General features: G+C 39.3%; 1 protein-coding gene and 1 non-coding gene across 4 annotated transcripts; one reads left to right on the top strand and one right to left on the bottom strand.

Annotated features, from left to right (window-relative positions):
* The first annotated feature begins 43 nt into the window (after positions 1-43).
* GTF2H3 (general transcription factor IIH subunit 3) lies at positions 44-22085 on the top strand. Of its 3 annotated transcripts, none has more exons than XM_004324927.4 (13): positions 44-144; positions 3128-3207; positions 9082-9188; positions 9582-9748; positions 11953-12015; positions 12892-12921; positions 13070-13098; positions 15872-15946; positions 16725-16778; positions 19719-19787; positions 20166-20301; positions 20415-20451; positions 20539-22085. In XM_004324927.4, the coding sequence occupies exons 1-13, from the start codon at positions 132-134 to the stop codon at positions 20606-20608; spliced, it is 930 nt and encodes a 309-aa protein (XP_004324975.1). In that variant the 5' UTR covers positions 44-131; the 3' UTR covers positions 20609-22085. The 3 variants fall into 3 exon arrangements, with proteins under 3 accessions (XP_004324975.1, XP_073646054.1, XP_019806042.1); XM_073789953.1 differs by lacking the exon at positions 44-144 and adding an exon at positions 279-403; XM_019950483.3 differs by lacking the exons at positions 44-144; positions 3128-3207; positions 9582-9748 and having other exon boundaries at positions 9076-9188.
* Positions 13607-13711, bottom strand: LOC117307760 (U6 spliceosomal RNA). The gene has a single exon (XR_004521639.1). It is a non-coding gene; the product is annotated as a U6 spliceosomal RNA (small nuclear RNA).
* Positions 22086-22886: the final 801 nt, after the last annotated feature.

The raw sequence follows: 22886 nt of genomic DNA, 5'->3' as shown, positions 1-22886 counted from the left end.
CTGTGGCTACGGCTCGCGGCCTGAGCCCAGCACTCTCTTACGTCACTCTGAGGCGCCGGAAGTTGGGGTGCGCCGTACTCCGGAGGCCCGCTTGACTGCAAGCGGCTTTTCGCTGAGGGACACGGGCAGCTATGGTCTCAGACGGTGAGGGCTGCGATGGCGGGACCCGGACCCCGGGGCTGAGCAGACTTTACCCGGCCAGGGCCGGCCAAATGGAGTATCAGTATATTCTGGGGGCTGGGTGGAGCTTGTTTGGTCTTTAGAGGAGTAGCGAATGTACTCATTCAGTAAATATTTTTGGAGCGCCTCTTGTGTGCCCGGCGTTATTTCATGCCCTGGGAGATACATAGAGAACGTTACAGACTCGTGGAGGTTACCGTCTAGTGAGCGAGACAGACAGTAGGCAAGTAAATAAAAATAATTTCGAAGGGTGACAAGAGCTGTGACGACAATATAAAGTGATGATGGGGTCGATTGTGATTAGGGGATGATCAAGAAGGAGCTGCTTTCGATAGGGGTCCAGGGAAGACCAGTGATATTGAAACTAAGACTTGAGTGACTTTATAAAGACCCTGTGGCAAGTTGAGCCACTACCTTGCAATGGGAAGACGGAAAGGGGGCACCCGGGGGTAGAGGAAGGTGGAGAGACTTTCGTTCATACATTAAGCTACCAGTTATAGAGCCTGATATCTTAAAGGGAGAAAAAAAGCCAGGGTGGTGGGAGTAGGGTGGGCTAGAAGGATGAGATCAGGGAGCTAGCCAGGTGCAGGGCCCTTGTGGGGCTTGATCTCTATTTTAAGTGTAATACAAAGCCGTTTTAGGGCTTTAAGCAAGGTAGGTTTACTATCTGATTTACGATTTTTTTTTTTTTTTTTTTGGCCACGCAGTATTTTGCGGGATCTTAGTTCCCCGACCAGGGATAGAACCTGTGCTCCCTGCAGTGGAAGCGTGGAGTCCTAGCCACTGGACCTCCAGGGAAGTCCCTGATTTATGATTTTAAAAGATTACTTTGGCTGCTGTGTGGGAAATGGACTGCGGAGAGCAAGAGTAGAAATAGGTCCTTTCAGAGGCCATAACAATTGTGCACGCATGCTTCATCTGTTTTAATCAATATCACAGCCCTCTGAGGGACGCAGACCTTGTATGGCCCCTGTCTACAAATGTGGAGGTAGAGACCCAAAGAAGGAAATTCATAGTGACATTCCATGTGTATATGGATACACACCTCTCCTGACAGGCAGCACTTTCTGTTTTTTTCAGGCTTGATAGTAGCAAGGAAGGCCCTGAGAGTTGGGAGGTGGGACCTGATGGAGAATAAGGCCAAAGGCTTTTGGGTAGAGGAGTGAGGGCCTGTGGGAGACACAATTAAGTGCCTCTTCTGTGCTAGGCACTTTCTTCTGTGATTTATGCAACATTATGTTATTCATTCCTCATTCTTTGAGGAGTCCATGGTTTAGAGGGCAGAGCTGGGAAGAGAGATCAGAAACACAGCTAAGTGTAAAATGAGGTAGTGAGTGCTGTCATGAGAAGAGAAGTGATGCTGTTGGTGTTCAGAAGTAGGCAGTGGGGCTTTGAAAAGCCACAGTCATTAGAGTCAAGCAGATCTGTCTTCAGAGTTGGGTGTTAGCTTTGCTACTTGCTAGCAGGCCATGTGACTTAGAGCAAGTTACTTTCTCTTGCAAAAGAGAAATACCATGTTTCCCCTAATCTAAGATAGTATTGATTATGAAACGTGCTTTTATTTAATATACCACTAAGAGAAAATAAAATGTGATCAGTCATAAGGGTAAGATGCCATCCTCAGTTCAGCATCTGTCAAACTTAAAAAAAAAAAAAGAAAAGAAAAGAAAGGAGGGAGTACATCTTATAAGTGGTGAAAGATAGCAAAAGATAGCAATAAGTCCCTTGCTGAGTTGTCAGCATGGGATGGGATGATAGGATTACATGTGCCGGACCTGATGCAGAGGGGCTGAGATTTCCAGTCTCCTGAGATGGGGGAGCCAGGACCTGTTGGAAGACCTAGGGAGGACTTCTGGGTGAAGACGTAGCATTGGTTTGGGGCCTTAGAGAGTAAATAGGATTTGGGTATGTAAGCAGGTCAAAGACGGGGTGGGATTATCCTGATACAGGGAACAGGGAACTGGAGGATGGAAAGTATGGGGGCAGGAAAGGCATTGTTGCTTTTTGCTATTAAATGAGCATCCTGTTTTTTTCGTTAACAGTGTGTGCTTATGGGTTCATATGTCTGTCACCTCAGAATGTAGGCTCCTTGAGGGCTTGGACTCAGTATCCTCAACACCTATCCCCAACACCTAACACTGGTACTTAGTGTAAATGTTTGTTGAATGAACTAATATGTTAAGTTAGCCTCTTTAATTGTGTCTGTCACTTTGTAGAGAGTAGCCTAATTTTTTTCACAGTAAAATCTTGACATAGCAAGTGCTTTCCACTCTGGTTTTCACCTTGTTTTTTCTTTTTTCTTTTTTTGGCCTCACGGTTTATGGGATTTAATTTCCCCGACTAGGGATCGAACCTGGGCCCTCTGTAGTGAGAGCTAGGAGTCCTAACCACTGGATCGCCAGAGAATTCCCCTCATTTTCACCTTTTAAAGATTGGTTCCTAAGTATAATTGACCTTGCTGCTAGGTGATTTGATGGACTTGGAGCCAAATTGATTCTGTGTCTCCCTTTAAATCTACCCCCCCTGCCATCCCATGCCTGAAATTCTAGTGATTCTAACTACTGGTTAATCAGTGCTTTCTGTCCTTTACCAGCCATTTAAAATGCATATGTCTTTGGATTCACAAAAGAGATATTTATTGATCATCCACCACATGCTAGGCATTGTGCTCGGAGCAGAGGATAAGCAGTGACAAAAGAAACAAAGCTTACATTCTAGTGCATGAAAGGTACAGATGTACAGGAGGCAAGCAAGAGCTTGCTAAGGGCCCCCAGAGCTTTAAATCTTTAAAAGAACTTGGCCTTGTGTTAATTTCATGATTGTAGGATGATAAACATGTGAAGGCATGTAGTGGTGCTTGCTCTGGATCTAATTTACAAATCGAGAATGTTAGCTTTGTTTCACTTTTATGAGGCTAATGTTTTTTATTTTTTGTTAATATTTTCAGAAGATGAATTGAATCTTCTGGTTATCATAGTTGATACCAACCCAATTTGGTGGGGAAAGCAAGCATTAAAGGAATCTCAGGTAAGATTGCTTGAGAAGGCTTTTGGATAATTCTGGTTTGACTGAGTATATGTTTATGTTGCTTTTTTATTAAGGTATAATTTACATATCATAAAATTCACCCATTATAATGTACAGTTCAGTGTTTTTTTTAAGTAAAAATCACAGTAAAGTTGTTTAACCATCACCACAATTCCGTTTTAGAACATTTCTATTTCCCCCCAAAGTTCCCGTGTGCCTGTTTGCAGTCACTGCTTCTACCCCCTAGTTGTAGGCAACCACTGATCTACTTTCTGTCTTTATGTTGACTTTCCTGGACATTTCATATATCGATTCCATATAATATGTAGTCTTTTTTAAAAAACACTTTCTATTTTGAAATATATTGTTTTGAAATAGTTACAGACTCACAGGAAATTAGAAAAGTGGTACAGAGAGGTCCTGTGTGCCCTGGCTTCAGCGTCTCCCAGTAGTAACATCTTATATAACTGTAGTGCAATAGCGAAACCAGGAAATTGACATCAGTACCATCTACAGCCTTTATTCAAATCACAGCAGTTTTGCATCCACTTGTGTGTGTATGTTTAGTTCTTGCAGTCTTATCACATGTAAGATTAGTGTAACCCCAACCAGAATCAAGATACAGAGCTGGGAAAAAAAAAAAAAAAAAGATACAGAGCTGTTTCATCGCACAGGAGCTCCCTGGTGGAGGCATCCTTCATGGTTGCTGTAACTTTCTAGTCCCTGGTACTAATCTACTAATCTGTTCTTCATCTCTAGAATTTTGTTATGTAAATAAATCAGACAGTATGCAACCTTTGAGGCTGGCTTTTTTTCACTCAACATAATGCCCTTGATCTATTCAAGTCGTTCCATGTACAGAAGTTTGTCCTTTTTATTGCTGAGTAGTAGTCCATGGTGTGATGTACCATAGTTTGTATAATCGTTCACCTATCAAAGGACATTTGGGTGGTTTCCAATTTTTGGCTATTACATAAAAAGCTGCTCTGAAAATCTATATACAGGTTTTTGTGTGGATGTAAGCTTTCATTTCTCTGGGATAAATGCCCAGAAGTGCAACTGCTGGGTTGTATGTTAATCACATGTTTGATTTTATAAGAAACTGCTTTACTGTTTTCCAGAGTGGCTATACCATTTTACATTCCCACCAGCAAAGTTCTTTGTATCTTTACCAGCATTTGCTGTTGTGACTTTTTTATGTTAGCTGTTATTATTATTATTATTATTATTAGCCTCACCTTGCAGCATGCAGGATTTTAGTTCCCCAACCAGGAATTGAACCTGGGCCCTCAGCAGTGAAAGCACAGAGTCCTAACCACAGGACTGCCAGGGAATTCTCTCGTTAGCATTTTATAGTTTTCATCAGACAAGTTTTGTAGATTTATACCTAAATACATGTTTTTTAGCAACTGTAAATGAGTAGTATGTTTCAAATTTTGGTTGCCACCTATTTAATATTAGTATATAGAAATATGATTGATTTTTGTGTGTTGCTCCTATATGCTGGGACTTTGCTTAACCTACACTTACTTATTAGTCCTAGCAGTGTTTTTTTTTTTTTTTTTTTTTTTTTCGGTACACGGGCCTCTCACTCTTGTGGCCTCTCCCGTTGCGGAGCACAGGCTCCGGACGCGCAGGCTCAGCGGCCATGGCTCACGGGCCCAGCCGCTCCGTGGCATGTGGGATCTTCCCAGACCGGGACACGAACCCGTGTCCCCTGCATCGGCAGGCAGACTCTCAACCACTGCGCCACCAGGGAAGCCCACCTAGCAGTGTTTTTTAGATTCCTTGGGATTTTCTAAATAGACAGTCATGTCATCTGCAAGTAGGCACAGTTTTATTTTTTTCCTTTCCAATGCACATACCTTTTATTTTCTTCTCTTGCTTTATTGTACTCATAAGACTTACAGTACTACGTTCAGTAAGAGTGGTGAGAGTGGACATCCTTACCTTGCTCCTGATCTTGGAAGGAAAGCATTCAGTCTTTCACTGTTAAGTATGGTGTAAACTGTAGCTTTTTTTTGTAGATGCTCTTCATCCAGTTCAGGAAGTTCTCTTCCTAGTTTTGCTTGGAGATTTTTATCATGAATGGATGTTAAGTTTTGTCAAATGATCTTTCTTCATCAATTAATGATTTTTCTCTTTAGCCTGTCAATATGGTGGATTACACTGATTGATTTTCAAATATCGATCCAGCTTTGCATTCCCAGAATAAACCCCACTTGGATTCAGTTTTTATCTATTTTATGATAGATGCTGGTCTATAGTTTTTTTTTTTTCTTTTTTGTACTGTTTGGCTGATTTTGGCTTAAGGGTGATACTGGCTTCATAAAATGAATTGGGAAGTGTTCTCTTCCGTTTTCTGGAAGAGATTATTTAAAATTGGTATCAGTTCTTTAAACTTTTGGTATAGTTCTCCAATGAAATTGTCTGGACCTGGAGATTGCTTTTTGGTGAAGTTTTAAACTATGAATTAAATTTCTTTAGTATTAATTAAACTATTTGAATGATCTTTTTCATGTTGGGTGAGTTTTGGTAATAGGTAGTCTTTTGATTTTGGCTTTTTTCACTTAGCATAATATTTTTGAGGTTCATCCATGTTGTAGCATATATTGGTGGTTCCTTTTAATTACTGAACAGTATTTTATAGTATGAATATACCTCTTGCTTCCCTGGTGGCGCAGTGGTTGAGAGTCCACCTGCCTATGCAGGGGACACGGGTTCGTGCCCCGGTCCGGGAGGATCCTACATGCCGCGGAGCGGCTGGGCCCGTGAGCCATGGCCGCTGAGCCTGCGTGTCCGGAGCCTGTGCCCCGCAAGGGGAGAGGCCACAACAGTGAGAGGCCTGCGTACCACAAAAAAAAAAAAAAAAAAAAAGCTACTTTGAATGAATATACCTCTTGTTTATCTGTTCACAGACATTTAGATTGTTTCCCCTTTTTGACTATTATGAATAATGCTGGTAATTCACAAACAAGTCTTTGTATGAGCATATGTTCGCATTTCTCTTGAATAGTTAGAGACCTATGAGTTGAATTACTGGGTAATATGGTAAGTTTAGACTGAACTTTTTAAGACGTTGCCAAACTTTTCAAAAGTTGGTACACCCTGGGACTTCCCTGGTGGTGCAGTGGTTAAGAATCCGCCTGCCAATGCAGGGGACAAAGGTTCGAGCCTTGGTTCAGGAAGATCCCACATGCTGCAGAGCAACAAAGACTGTGCGCCACAACTCCTGAGCCCGTGAGCCACAACTACTGAAGCCCACGCACCTAGAGCTGGTGCTCCGCAACAAGAGAAGCCACCACGATGAGAAGCCCGTGCACTGCAATGAAGAGTAGCCCCCACTCGCCGCAACTAGAGAAAGCCAGCCCACAGCAACGAAGACCCAATGCAGCCAAAAAATAAAATAAATAAATGAAATAAAATAAAAAAAAAAGAAGTGGCCAAAAAAAAAAAAAGTTGGTACACCCTTTTCCATTCCCATCAGAAATGTATGAGAGTTCCAGTCTTGTCTTCACATCCTTGCTGACGCTTGTCTATCTTTTTGATTATAGTCATTCTAGTGTAGGTGGTAATATCTCATTTTGGTTTTAATTTGCATTTCCCTAATGACTAGTGATGTTGAGTCTTTTGTTCGTATGCTTATTAGCCATCCATATATTTTCTTTGGTGAAATTTGTATTCAAATATTTTGCCCAATTTAAAAATTTTTAAGTTGGACATTTTCTGAATGGTGTCTTTTTTAAAAATAACTTTATCAAGCTAGAGTTGACATACAATGAGCTGTACATGTTTAAAGTGTTTACTTTGTTATGTTTTAAGTGTTTAATTTGTTATGTTTTCACTAATGTATACATTCATGAAATTATCACCACAATCAAAATAATGAACATATAGATCCATCACCCCCAAAGTTTCTTCCTGTTCCTTTGAATTCATCCCACCCACCTCTCTGCCTGTCCCCTCCTGAGGCAACCAGTGATCTGCTTTCTCTCACTATAGATTAGTTTGCATATTTTAGGTATTTATATATATGGAATCAAACAATTTTTTGTTTTGGGTTTTTTTTTTTCTTTTTTGGTCTGGTGTTTTCACTCAGCATAATTATTTTGAAATTTGTCCATGTTGCTGCATGCATCAGTAGTTCATTCCTTTTTATTGCTGAGTAGAATTCCATTGTACAGCTAGACCAGTATATCACTGCATATTACCATATTCTCCAGGAAGACTGTCTTATTTTGAACTCTCATCAGTGGTGTATGAGGATTCTGGGTTTGTTTTTTTTGGTACCAACACAAGATGCTCTGTTTTCTTATTTTATCTTTTGCCAGTATGATGTACCAAAATGATCTCAATTTGCTTTTCGTATATTTAATGGTCCTTTGTATTTCTCCTCTGGGGCATTGCCCATTTTTCTCTTTGCATATTCCTTTTATTTATTTATTTTTAATGGTTTGTGGACACTCTTTATATTAAAGGTTAACTCATCTGTCATACGTTGCAATTATTTTTTTCCAGTTTGTAATTTGCCTCTCACTTTTTTTTTTTTTTTTGCGGTATGCGGGCCTCTTGCTGTTGTGGCCTCTCCCCTTGCAGAGCACAGGCTCCGGACGTGCAGGCTCAGCGGCCATGGCTCACGGGCCCAGCCGCTCTGCGGCATGTAGGATCTTCCCGGACCGGGGCACGAACCCGCGTCCCCTGCATCGACAGGCGGACTCTCAAGCACTGCGCCACCAGGGAAGCCCTCACTTTTTTTGTTCAGTCTTTTTTTTGCCATACAGAAATTTTAATAGGTTTGTTTTACATTTTCAAAAATAGAATGAGTGAAATTTATCAGTTTTATTTTCTGCTTGAAGTATTTCTTTAAGAGAAACATGCTTTATTACATGATTATAAAAATATCCACCTGTGTTTTTTAGTAATATTAGTACTTGTCGGAATGTAAACTCCATGAAAGAAGGGGTCTTCGCCTGGCATATAATAGGTGCTCAGGATACTTAATGAATGAATTCAAAAGTTTTACAATTACCAATTTAATCAGTATATATTAATTGTCTATTCCATGTGTAGCAATAGTTTTCTAGTAATTTTATCATAGAAGTTGTGATATGTTTGCTATTCCCTGAATGTTATGCAGAAAACATTTGTGGAATATTGTAGTGATGTAGAATTGGTTTCATAAGTAAAATTAGAAAACTATAGTTTCTTTTCTTCAGGTTTATCCATATTTTTGCTATGAATATATTTATTTATGAATAAATAGGTTGTATCAATTAACAGTATAACAGCTGGAAAAATAACAGTGAAAATGAATGTCTTTGCATATGATTTCTTGTCTCAGTTGGAATTTTTGTCTTTCTTGGGTTTATATTTCAAATTGGACTGTTTTCATTATCGTGGAGGATGAAAATGTAGCTGGTAGACAGTTATGTAAGGGAGAAGAAAAAGTAAGGGCAATTCTCTATAACCAGTATTAGTAAAGATTGATGCTACTGACTAAATTATATTTAGGTCATCTCTAGCACAAATCAGTCATCATGTTTATAAAAAAGGACGCTATCTCCTTACTTCCCCAGTTCCATCCCATCCCCCAACAGCAATTCTTCCTTCATTTTGCTCTGCTCCGTGGGATCTGACCTGCCATGTGTTGTTTTTCTAAGCAAGTCAGAAATGAGCAAGTCTGTGCTGTTCAGTATTGGAAAACTGTAGGTTTCAAATGTTTTTGCTTATGACTTTGGAGGGGGGGAGCTCCAGAGCAAATTTTTAGAAGTGAATAATTGTCTAAAATTTAAATGAAATCTTAATCATTTCAAGACCTGACGTAGCTATTTGGATAGCTAATTTACCTTTCTTTTGTCTTCTGTTTTTCAACAGTTTACTTTATCAAAATGCATAGATGCAGTGATGGTGCTAGGAAATTCTCATTTATTCATGAATCGTTCCAACAAACTTGCTGTGATAGCAAGTCACATTCAAGAAAGGTATGACCATTATGATTATTCTTCCTGTTCAGTGCTTAGGGACCCTTGGACCAGATATTACTGGGGTAGATAAATATACCTCAAATAATAAACTGGTAGTAGGTAAGAATTTGGTATGAAGCATTTCAAGAGACAGTAACCCAGTACCTTCTTTATTCTTCTCGTTTTTTAAGAAAACAGTGGAATCATTAAGATATTCTATGGTGGTAGACTCATGTTTGCCCACTTGCCTATTTTCTACATTCTTTAAAACTGAAATTTATTATGGAATCTTGAGAGTCTGGAATTGGTGTGGTTTTTGTTACGTGTGCTGGATTTCACTTTGATGTTTAGTGAGGGCTTCAAGTCCTGGTGTAACTAGGTTCTTTTCGGTGTTTTGTTTTTCTGTTTCAGTCGATTCTTATATCCTGGAAAGAATGGCAGACTTGGAGACTTCTTTGGAGACCCTGGCAATGCTTCTTCTGAATTTATTCCCTCAGGAAGCAAAGATGGAAAATATGAGTTGCTAACAGCAGCAAATGAAGTTATTGTTGAAGAGATCAAAGATCTAATGACCAAGAGTAACTGCTTTCAGCTTTTTTTTTTCTTCCATTATTGCTGTTTGCACGTGGAGTTGAGTGTGGAGGTCCTTGAGGCTTTGAGTCCAAAACTTTGAGCATCTCGATACTATTTACTTCATTCTCTCTTTTCTTTTAAAAAATCTTTTCCATCAAAGCCTGTGCATTAGCTGCCTGACCTCTGCAGCATTGACCCTGTTCACCATCCTCCGCTTCTTAAAATACTCTGGTTTCTGAGGATAGCCTGTTGACCTATTTTTCCTCTTTTTTGGACCATTCTTTCTTCCATTTCTGACTTTTTCTTCTTAAAAATATATACATTTTTTTATTCTGCCGGGTTATTTTCTTATTTTCTCCCTCTGCGTGTTCTCATCCACTCTTGTCATTAATTATCATTTATTTATGAACACTTCCCAGTTTTTGTCTCTAATCTAGCCTTTCTTTCAACTTGCAAATATCTCCACTTAAATGTCCCACAGTCTCATTAACACGGCCCAGACCAGTTTCATTGTCTTTTCTCTCAGACCACCATTTCCATTTCCTATTTCTGTCACCCCCCAGCCACGTACTTTTGCAAAATTTTCTGTTTTGACTCCTTCCTCCTCATCCAGCATCTAATCAGCTATGAGATCCTATTAATCTATCCTCAGCAGTATCTCCGAAGTCTGACCCCTTATTACCTGCCATCTAGCTGAGCCTTGGCAGTGCTGACGTTTTGGGCTGGGTGATTCTTTATTGTGGGGCTTTCCTGTGCTTTGAAGGAAAGGCCTCAACCAACTGGATGCCGTAATATCCCCCGGTTGTGAGAACCAGATGTCTCCCATGGGGCACAGTTGCCCAGGTGGAGAGCCTTTGCTCTAGATTGTTGTTACTAACTTCTTAACCGACTCCTGGCTCTCTCCGTTCCAGTCTTTCCACTCAGCATCTAGAGGTATCATCCTAAATATCAGAGCTGCTGTTCCCGCCCTTAAAGACCTTTTGCTGATTCCCTGTTGCCTGCAGGCAGTGGTTTCAATCTGTCTCCTGTGTCCAAATCACCTGTAGGGAAAAGGCAGTTCTAGAGACAGAAAGTGGATTAATGATTTCTCCTGGGGCTGGGGAGGAGCAGAGAAGTTGTGGGAATGGGCCCAAGTGATCTTTCGGGGTGATGGAAATGTTCTACAGTTGGATTGTGGCGAGGATTTACATCCCTATAAATTTACTAAAAATCATTGACTTGTGTGCTTAAAAAGATAATTTTGTGATCTGTAAGTTATACCCCAATAAAACTGTTAAAAATCACCTGGAGGGCTTGTTAAAATGAAATACTGAACCCCACTCCATAGTTTCTGATTCAGTGGGTTTAGGGAGGGCCCAAGAATTTGTGTTTCTATTGAGTTCCCTGGTGATATTCCTACAGCTGGTTCTCGAATCATGTTTTGAACAACCACTGGCCCCTAGGGCAAAGTCCCAACTTCTCAGTATAGTGTTCCAGACCTTTCCTGGTCTGACCTCCCCATGGGGTATCAGTGCTCCTGGACCAGTTGCAGGCCCTGTTCGCACAGCGTGTCAATCTGGTCTCCCCACCTTCTTGTGCTGAAGGTATAGAATTTTTATTTTTATGAGAGTGACTGTTTTTCACTCAAGTCTCTGAATAAGTTGTAAACCTCGTCCCTGCCTCCCACAGCCAGGGCACTTTCTCCAGTCCTCTTATCACGGCTTTCCCAGGCAGGTGGGAGGCAGTGGGAAGGGCTCGGGGCCTGGCCAGGGGCCACTGTCCAGGCTGCCTGCAGTTGCACGGGGCCTCTGCTACTGCTTAGGTCATTGAGCAACCACAACCTTCCCCAGTAACACCAGGATACTTTTTATTATCTGTTTTTTATAACATAACCATTTTAACCATTTTTAAGTGTACAGGTCAGTGGCGTTAAGTACATTCACGCTGTTGTGCAAAATCACCACTGTCCATTTCCAGAAGTGTTTCATCATCGAAAACTGAAACTTTATACCCGTTAGGCAACAACCCCCCATTCCTGCCCCTTCAGCCCCCAACCACCGGGGTATTTTAAATTGAGAAAATGTTTAAAAATTGCTTATCTATGTTTTTAAACCCAGTTTGAAAATGTCATCTGATTTCATTCATGAAGAAGAATGCTTTGGTTTGAAAATGATTTTAGGTCAAGAAAGTACCTAAAAATTCCCTTTTTAATGTTTTTTGTTATCTACAGGTGACATAGAGGGTCAACATACAGAAACTCTGCTGGCAGGATCCCTTGCCAAAGCTCTTTGCTGTATCCTTGGTGTTTTAATCATGCAGAAGGTGTTTTCCTGTAATAAAGAGATCTGAACTTGTGATAGTTCTCAGAACCTTGGGTGCCCGTGTTAATGGAAGGCATGAGTGTTCTAAAGTGGTAGATAATCAAAAAGTAGTTTATCTTGGCTTTGACATGTTTTTAGACAAGCTAAGAATGAGAAGACTCTAGTTTCTCCAGCACGTCTTGCTCGTAATTCATTGTTCCTCAGGATGCTTCTTATTAGACAAATTAAAAAAAAAATTTTTTTTCGTCTCTCGTGTTGGAAGCAGGGTTTAATTTAAAAAGCCATTTACTAACCCTGGGGCTTATTAAATGAGCAGCTGCTTCTCTGCGGGAGAATGCATTATTTTGCACACCTTTATAAGCATTTTGATTATGTTTGTGTGATATTTTCTCAGCCTTAAGTAATTTAGTTTGTTAGTTTTGTACAATATTGGGTCTGTCCAGACCTTGATTGGGGGTGTCTGATCAGCTGGGTATGCTTTTCAAATTCATTATCGCATTTGATGGTGTATTGATTTACTTGTGTTCCCAGTATTCAAATCCAGGACATGGTGGATAATCATAGAACAAGCAGGTGGATAATCAAAGAACAATCAAATCTACTAATTTTAATTTTCTGGGATAAAGATCATATTTTGGTCGGGTTACAAAGCCCACTTGATTACAGAGTTAGTAATTGGAAGCTCCCAATCAGTCTTGTTTTATGTGTTTATTGTGGGCCTTGGAGCTTTTCCTTTTTTCAGCTGGGTGGATGCTGGATTTATTTAACTAAAATTGAGGTTATTTTTCTGTTTACTATTAGTATTTATGAAATAATATTTTTAAATTCCTTAATGCTAAGAAAATAAGACATTCATAGAATGAGCAAGGATGTTAAAGGTAGGCACCTACATTCTTCTATGAGACTGTAATCTTTATTTTACTACTATAACTTTCAGGTACTGTTTAAAAATTGGTGAGAAAACCTTATATGTAATATGTTTAATAAGATTCAGTTAAATTGTTCACTGTTTTTATCTCTTTATAGATAATCAGGAAATGAAATCAAGGATATTGGTAAGATTAAAAAGATATCAAAACGATGTTTTTATACCAGCTAAAGCCAATTAGAAAACATAATGGGAAATAAGACCCATTTATAATAGAAACAATAATTATTAAGTACCCAGAATTAATTAACAAGGAATACGTAAAATTGATTATGATGAAAAATGAAAATTCTGAGAGACATGAAATAATTGAATAAATGGAGAGCCATATTTTTTTCTTTTTAAAATTCGTACTTTATTATTTATTTATATTGTTTTTAACATCTCTGTTGCAGTATAATTGCTTTAGAATGGTGTGTTAGTTTCTGCTTTATAACAAAGTGAATCAGCTATACATATACATATGTCCCCATATCTCCTCCCTCTTGCATCTCCCTCCCTCCCACCCTCCCTATCCCACTCCTCTAGGTGGACACAAAGCACCAAGCTTGTCTCCCTGTGCTATGCGGCTGCTTCCCACTAGCTATCTGTTTTACATTTGGTGGTATATATATGTCCATGCCACTGTCTCACTTAAAAATATGGAACGCTTCACGAATTTGCGTGTCATCCTTGCGCAGGGGCCATGCTAATCTTCTCTGTATGGTTCCAATAAAATTTGTATTTTTTTTAAATTGAAGTATAGTTGACATACAATATTATTTATGTTACAGGTGTATGATACAGTGATCCACAATTTCTAAAGGTTATACTCCATTTATAGTTATTATAAAATATTGGCTATATTCCCCATATTTTTGTACAGTTGTACAGTGTATCCTTGTAGCTTATTTTATGCATAATAATTTGTACCTCTTACTCCTTTACCCCTATATTGTCCCTCCCTTCTTCCCTCTCCCCACTGGTAACCACTAGTTTTTGGAGATCCATACTTTATTCTTCAATGTCAATTTTTCCAATATTAAACTGTAAGTTCAATGCAATCTCAGAATATTAATCAGATTTTTTTTTCCTGGCAGAGTGGGGGGATTTAAGAAAGTCAACAGTTTATCTGAAAGAATAAATCAATGAGAATAGCCAGGAGCTTTCTGAAAGAAAATGGTAGGCAGGAACTTGCTCCAGTTGACTTAAAGAAAGACACACAACATAAGAGTTGTGAGTTGTTAAGTTTTATCCAGAGTCTTACTGAGGATTATAGCCCAGGAGACAGCCAGTCAGCTGTGAGGAAACTGCCCCAAAGAGGTAGGGGAGAAGCCAGTTTATATGTGATTTTTTGGCTAGGAAATTCATGCAGTCAAGCATATATCTTGGTAAAAGATTACGGCTAATCACGAAGAACAGATATCTCAAGTTAGTGATTTTAGTGCTTTTCTATTTCTTTTTTCAGTTCTTGTCTGCGAAGAGGCAAGAATCTGGGGTCATTGAAATTCTTCCTGAGATATGCATCTAACTATCTAAAGGCCTCTTTATCCAAAGCACAGAGTCCCTCATCCTGTTTTTCATCCTGAACTCCTCTCAGGGTGCGCTGTCGGTGGGCAGCTGCAGTGAGTTCCCCGTTAACCCTTGTAGAACTGGGTAGTGAGCAGTTCTCTTTGTTCTTCTTTGTGCACACTCCTTTAGGCATTAAAACACATTATAAAGCTACAGTAACTGTGGTTCTGGTATAGTAGTAGGCAAACAGATAATGGAAAAGACTAGAGTCCAGAAACCAGGTACAGTGGGGTTTGACATATGATAAACAAAACACTTCAAGTTAGTGGGAGGGAAATGGATTATTCAATAAAAGGTACTGGGCCAGTTGATTGGCCATTTGCGGGAAAGCAAAGCTAGATCTCACTGCTTATACCTAAACACATTCTAGTAAAGATCAAACATTTCAATGTAAAAATTCAACTCATAAAAGCTCTAGAAGAAAATATCTGTTTATAGTCTTGTGTTGATGAATATCTTGCTAAGCATGATATGAAACTTTAAAAGGAAGCATAAGACCTCAAAAAAATAAACCCCCCAAAACAAGGATGGGAAAAAAAAAACTATTAGGAAAAAGTACTTTCAGTATAGCTACCTGACAGGATTAATGTAATATTTCTAAAATAAAAAAGAGCTCTTGTAAATTCATTTTTAAAAGTCAGGGTTGACTCTAAAGAAACAAGTGGGAAACGAGCAATCTGCAGAAGAGGAAATGAAAATGACCAGTTAGCATTTGGAAATACGGTCAGCCCTACTAGTGGTTACTCCCTTGCATCGCCCATGGGAGGATAAACTGGTACAGCTTTTCTGGAGGGCAGTTCGGTAGTATGTATCAAAATTAAATGTGCAGACACTTCTGTAATCTCACTGATTATTTTAGGAGCTAATCGGAGAGTTGTGCAAAGGGTAGATGAGAGCGTTCGTTAGAGCATTGTCTAAAACCGAGGTTTGGAAACTGCTTCAATGTCTTCTATAGATAATTGGTTAAACGGTGGAAATCTATGAACTCAGCATGAAGGATGGTTACATCCAAATTTATTGATGTAAGATTTTACCCCCAGATATTGTGGACTGAAAAAGCAGGCTGCAGAACACTAGATAGAGTATCATCCTGGGGGGTGTATGTGTGAGTATATATACACGGCCACATAAGTGCTCTTTAGAAACTATTAACAAGGGTTATTTCTTGAGGGATAGGATTTGGGGGAGATTTTTGCAGTCATCTTTACAGTTTTAGGTATTATTTAATAATAACTTCAAAGACAAATTAGAAAGATGATATTGGTTGTAATTTGTAGTATATTGTGATGACATTTGAGTGAGAATACTAGGATGTGGCTGAAAGGTATTAACATGGATGTGATTTTTAGGTTATTAAGGCTGCAGAAGACAGCACGTTGCAGTATATGAACTTCATGAATGTCATCTTTGCAGCACAGAAGCAGGTGAATTGAGAGCCTTCTTTTTAAAGAATATTGGTTTCATAATGAAGGAGTTAATTTTATTGTTTGAATGACCTACTTAGAGAGGTATTCTGACTAGATACTTATTAAGGGATTGGGAATCTAGAATCCATATTTTGTACAATACTAGTCATTTCTCTATTTTGGGTCCTGGACCCTTGAGAATCTGATGGGTCCCCAGAAAAATATGCACTCAAACAGTTTTGCAGATAGTTTTGTGGTATTCCTGCAACCATTTAGCCCATCCTTGGACCCTAGGCTAAGAATTCTAGGTTTTATAGTTTGCTGCATACCTTGCTTCAATTTCTCTGTCTCTTTGCTTCAGGGAGGTCTTAAAAAGATTTGATATTTTTACTTTGCAAATAACCGAAGTTTCCAGATGAGTTATCACTAATACGTTTTCTTCTTTGATATGTTAAAAAAAAAAACTTCCTTAAAGCTTCAGTTTTAACCTGAAGTGCTACCATAGCCATGTAAAATATTCTCCGTCTTGGGGTGGCAGCATGACATAGTGGAAAGACCACGGACTCTGGGGACAGGCAGGCTGGGGGTGGCAGCACTGCTTCCCCTGGGCTCTGTGACCACCGCCCGGCCAAGGCCTGGGTGCTTCAGCTGTAAAATGAAAGTCAGATATCTACCTTGCAGAGTTATTATGCATGTTAAATGAGCCATTTTAAGAACAGCGTCTGGCATATAGTAGGTTCTCACTGTAAGGTAGTCATTATTATTCCTATAATATTTTTTGAAATGTTCATTTCAGAATATTTTGATTGATGCCTGTGTGTTAGACTCTGATTCAGGACTCCTCCAACAGGTATATTTTATTTTATTTTATTTTTATTTATTTTTTAAAATAAATTTATTTATTTATTTATTTAATTTATTTTGGCTGCATTGGGTCTTCGTTGCTGTGCACGGACTTTCTCTAGTTGCGGCGAGTGGGGGCTCTTCTTCGTTGCAGTGTGCAGGCTTCTCATTGCAGTGGCTTCTCGTTGTGGAGCGTGGGCTCTAGGTGCGCGGGCTTCAGTAGTTGTGGCTCGCGGGCTGTAGAGCACAGGCTCAGTAGTTGTGGTGCATGGGCTTAGTTGCTCCATGGCATGTGGGATCTTCCCGGCCCAGGGCTCGAACCTGTGTCCCCTGCATTGGCAGGCGGATTCTTAACCACTGCACCACCAGGGATGCCCAAAAGGTATATTTTAAATGAACGTTTGGTGTTGGTGGTTATGAAAGTGTGGTGTGTTCTCTTACTTTTTGTTAAATGCTTTTCATCTACCAGTCTTCACACATTTTTATTTTTTAATATTTTATTTATTTACTTATTTAGGCTGTGCTGAGTCTTAGTTGCGGCATGCGGGATCTAGTTCCCTGACCAAGGATTGAACCTGGGCCCCTGCACTGGGAGCTCGGAGCCTTACCCACTGGACCACCAGGGAAGTCCCCACACATTTTTAGGGATTAGCCTGTATGATGCTTTAGATTAGAGCACCAACATCTCTCTGGTTTCTTTGATATTTTTACTTACATTTTACACAATGATTTGGTTGAATTTGTAAAAGTAATTTACACATTAAAACAAATTCAAGCAACACAGAAAAGTATTTTTTAAAAGTTAAAAAAAGGGCTTCACTGGTGGCGCAGTGGTTGAGAGTCCGCCTGCCGATGCAGGGGACATGGGTTCGTGTCCCGGTCCGGGAAGATCCCACATGCCGCGGAGCGGCTGGGCCCGTGAGCCGTGGCCGCTGAGCCTGCGCGTCCGGAGCCTGTGCTCCGCAACGGGAGAGGCCACAACAGTGAGAGGCCCGCATACCGCAAAAAAAAAAATAAATAAAAATTCCCTTCAAATCCTATCATCTGAAAGCTACTGTTGTTAGTATTAGGTGAACAGCATGACAGATCTCTCTATACATACAGATGGAAGAATAGGTCACTAAGCAAAGACTTTTATAAAAATAGGATCATATTCCAGATCTGCACTATTCTTTATGGTAGCCATATGGCTGCTGAGCTCTTGAAATGAGTCTGATCTGAATTGAGGTGTGCATAAGTATACACACTGAATTTCAAAGACTTAGTATTGAAAAAAACAATGTAAAATATTTCATTAATGGTACTTATACTGATTACATGTTAAAATGATAACATTTTGGATATATTGAGTTAAATAAAAATGCTCTTAAATTAATTTTATCTCTTTTTTTAAAAATAAATTTATTTTTGGCTGCATTTGGTTTTCCTTGCTGTGCACGGGCTTTCTCTAGTTGCAGCGAGTGGGGGCTACTCTTTGTTTCAGTGCATGGGCTTCTCATTGCGGTGGCTTCTCTTGTTGCAGGGCACGGGCTCTAGGTGCGTGGGCTTCGGTAGTTGTGGCACACGGGCTCAGTAGTTGTGGCTTGTGGGCTCGGGCGCAGGCTCAGTAGTTGTGGCGCACGGGCTTAGTTGCTATGCGGCATGTGGGATCTTCCCGGACCAGGGCTTGAACCCATGTCCCCAGCAATGGCAGGCAGATTCTTAACCACTGCGCCACCAGATGTTATTTTTAATCAAAATATGAAACTGAATTTTACTTTAAAAAGGGAAAAGAAAAAAAACAGAAATAAGACTGAAGAAATTACTAAACTTTTGATAAACGTTTTTTGACTGCAAGAAATATTATTTCCTAAAAGATTAGTTAAAAGCACAAAATTGTAGAAAACTTTGAGTTTAGGTTACTGCTGGGGATGCGTGGGGAAAGGGAGATACAACCAGAAAGTACACCAGCTACAAAGGTTCTAGAATTATCCTATTTCTTAAGCTTGATGGTAAGTGCATGGTGTTTGTTGGGAATGTGAAAAGGTACAGCCACTTTGGAATACAGTCTGAAACTTCCTCAGAAAGTTAAACATAGAATTACCAGTTGAGTCCACAATTCCATTCTTAGATATATATTTAAGAAAAATGAAAACGTGTCCATAAAAGATACTGTACGTGAATATTCATAGCTGTGCTATTCATAATAACCCAGAAGGGGAAACAACTCAAATGCCCATCAGTGGATGAACGGATAAATAAATTGTGGTCTATCCATGAAATGGAATATTATTTGGTCATAAAAGGGAATGAAGTACTGATACATGCTACAATATGAATGTACCTTGAAAACATTATCCTAAGTGCAAGAAGTAAAAGGAAACATATTGTCTGATTCCATTTGTATGAAGTGTTCAGAATAGGCAAATCCATAGAAACAGAAAGCAGATGACTGGTTGCCAGGGGAAAGGAGGGATGGAGAATCACTGTTAATGGGGATGGGATCTCTTTTTAGGGTGATGAAAATGTTCTGCAACTAGATAGCGGTGACAGTTGCACAACTCTGAATATTCTAAAAACTAGTAAATTGTACACTTTAAAAGGGTGAGTTTAATAGCATGTGAATTACGTCTCAAACTGTTACTAAAAGATACAATGAGAATGAATAAACATGGCAAGAATAGAAATTTATCAGTAGCAAACTAACAGGAAAAAGGGCTTGTACTCTTATACTACAGTCTTCAAAGGATGAAAGGGTGTGGGCCAAGGGGAACGCAAGATATTTGAACATCTGAAGAGGTAGCTGCAAGTTTCTGGTCCTCCTGCACTCTGGGAAGAGATTCCCTTTTAATTCGCTGTGTCGTATCTTCCTCTCCTTTTGGAGACCTGAAGAGTTGCTGGTGAGAATGACCTCCCGCTGGAAAAGCTAAGCGAGTGCTGGTTTGGCTGAGAGCCCTTTGTCTTGCAGGCTTGTGACATCACAGGGGGACTGTACTTGAAGGTGCCTCAGATGCCCTCCCTTCTGCAGTATTTACTGGTAAGGAAATGTCAACAGTGAACCTAATGCCTTGAGTCCAGTGAGACCCCTGTTTCCTGGGGAATGAACGGGAGTAAGATGGCTGATGCTTAGTAACTGGAAGAAAGGAACAGAGGGGTGACCTAGGGAATTCGAACTTAAGGGAGTCTTTGGACCCTGTAAGCTGTATGCGGAATGCTGTATGCCTGTGTGGTGGTGCTCAATAATTGTGGAATGGCTAGAAACACATTTCTAATAGTCTATTTCTAATAGACTTCCAAGGAAAATCTAATTTAGTATTCTCAGTGTTTACTGGCTAATATCTGCTATCTGTGTCCTGGCTTCGGGTTGTTTTCCCCAATGTTTTAAATAAAATTTCCTTGCTTTTTTTTTAAACAGTGGGTTTTTCTTCCTGATCAAGATCAGAGGTCTCAGTTAACCCTTCCACCCCCAGTTCACGTTGACTACCGGGCTGCTTGCTTCTGCCATCGAAATCTCATTGAAATCGGCTACGTGTGTTCTGTGTGCTTGTCAAGTAAGTTCACGTAGCGCTGAGTTTTTCTATGTTGTGGAGGAGTGTGCAGAAAACATCTCCAACTATGTGACTGTTAGACCGTCTTGTTCATCTTTCGTTTTTTCAATTTGCAGTATTCTGCAACTTCAGTCCTATCTGCACTACATGCGAGTAAGTATCTTTGAGGCTGTGCGGCTGGCTTGCCCTTTATAGAGACTTAGAGCATTAAAAAGTATTTCCTTCTCTGTATTATTTCAGGACAGCCTTTAAGATTTCTCTCCCTCCTGTACTGAAGGCCAAGAAAAAGAAACTGAAAATGTCCGCATGACAGTAAAAATTGTTTCCCCATCACTTAGAGCTATTAATAGAAATTATATGGCAGAATCTTTGTTAGGAAGGCGCTGAAAAAAATAGAGATATGTGTAAGATAAATTTTAGTGAACTTTCTTACAGGAAATATACTAAAACATCATCCTCATCCTATGCTTCCTGGGGGCTGATTTATTTGAGGGAGTCATTCTATGCAATGTACCCTAAAATTTTTTCTGACTGGTTTTTGTCCAGAAATGGAGGAAGAAAGCACAAATTTGTGACTTTTTTTTTTTTAAATGAGGTGATCGTTTGTCAAAGCCATTCTGTACTGACTGATTATAAGCGTCAGAACCTACCAAGTCTAGGTTCTTACTGTGAAATGTATGATGTGAAATTTGAATACAGTTTTGGAAAAAGTGACTATTTATGGAGTAATGGCATTAATCAAGATAGAACATGTTACTTGAGTCAACACTTCGACGGTAGTCACATAAATAAAATCCTTGTTTTCTAGATTGAGATTTAGCTCCAGATATTAGCAGATACTTATTCTTTTGTCTGACATTAGTACATGTTTGGTCAGAGTTATCCAAATGATAGTTTGTCACTGAATATCTCTAAAATCTGATTTTAAGTGAGTAAGGAGAGTGAGTGCAGTAGTCTGGTGGGAACTTTTTCTTTAAGAACAGTTGTGTGAAGAGCTTATTTGTGAAAGCCAGGGTCTGGGTTCTGAGGGGGAATTTCTTGGGGAGAATGGATTCTGTACAGTGAAGTGTTGCCCCACATAGAATTCATCCCTTTTTTTAATGAGGAGGGGGAAAGCATTAATACTGGAGAACTGTTCTCTAGAAGTTTTGGACTTAATACTGAAAAATTCTATAAGTTCAAAAGAAAAATTATTTGCAACAATAAAAAACTTATTTTTCTATGTAACCTTGAAGTTATTAAAAGTCCTTTTAAATTCCAGCAGAGTGTAGGAAGCGTTTTTAGGAATGGTGGCCAATTTAATTTTTTTTTAAAAGTAAATTGACAAAGACCTATTTGTGTATACAACCTTGTATATAAATAAGATTTTAATTTTCTCTTGATACCATCTCAGAAACTGAGTCTCATTTAAGCAATTTGGTGTTTGGTTGGATTATTTCAAGTAGATTTTATATTCTGCATTTTCAATTTTGTTAACAAATACACAAAGATTTTGGTGATCACTTTGCAAGTATTTGCTAACCTTTAAGAATCTGTCTTTTAAGAATAATATTTAATATTTCACAGCCTAACTATGTGTAATGGAGATCTCTATTTTAAGTCTAGGAAACAAAGAATCATATATCTAAAGATGAATAATTTCAAACAAGCTGATAAGGTTTTTGTTATTACTTTTTCATTTGACATGTTTTATGAACTGGCCTAATTCTGTTTAAATTTTATTTTTAACAGTTGTGTTTGTTGTTTATTTTGTATAAATGTTTATAATAAAATAATTTAAACTTTCATATTTGCTTATTTCCTCATTCATTGTTTATTTCATGCTCATTCAATTCATCTTCAACTCTGTACTTTTTACCTGGATTTGGTCACATGTCAGACAGTTTTTTATTCAACTCTGAAGAACTTTAATTTCAAATCTTGCCAAAACTCTCACAAAAATATTGTTACAAATACTATACAATTATAGATTGATATGAAATTTTTAATACAAGATTTCTTACACACCATACATGGATTCTCGCAGTGAATTGGTTCACCACTGCTCTGATGGCTAACAAAATGAGTGAACATTTATTGAGTGCTTACTATATGCCAGGCATTAGCCTAAGCTCATTAGATATGCTACCTCACTTAATTCTCACACAATCCTATTTGGGAGAGACTATTATCTCCTTTTTAAAGATGAGGAAGGACTTCCCTGGTGGTCCAGTGGCTAAAACTCTATGCTCCCAATGCAGGGGACCCGGGTTCCATCCCTGGTCAGGGAAATAGATCCCACATGCCGCAACTAAAGATCCCGCATGCCTCAATGAAGATCCCGAGTGCTGCAACTAAGACCTGGTGCAGCCAAATGAATGAATGAATGAATGAATGAATGGCTTCCCTGGTGGCGCAGTGGTTAAGAATCCGCCTGCCAGTGCAACGGACACGGGTTCAAGCCTTGGTCTGGGAAGATCCCACATGCCGCAGAGCAACTACGCCCATGTGCCACAACTACTGAGGCTGCACTCTACAGTCCACGTGCCACGACTACTGAGTCCGTGAGCCACAACTACTGAACCCCGCATGCCTAGAGCCCATACTCC

Source organism: Tursiops truncatus, chromosome 13, assembly GCF_011762595.2.
Source record: "Tursiops truncatus isolate mTurTru1 chromosome 13, mTurTru1.mat.Y, whole genome shotgun sequence".
NCBI lineage: Eukaryota > Metazoa > Chordata > Mammalia > Artiodactyla > Delphinidae > Tursiops > Tursiops truncatus.
The sequence above is the reverse complement of the archived record's forward strand: the minus strand, read 5'-3'. Positions and strand labels throughout refer to the sequence as shown.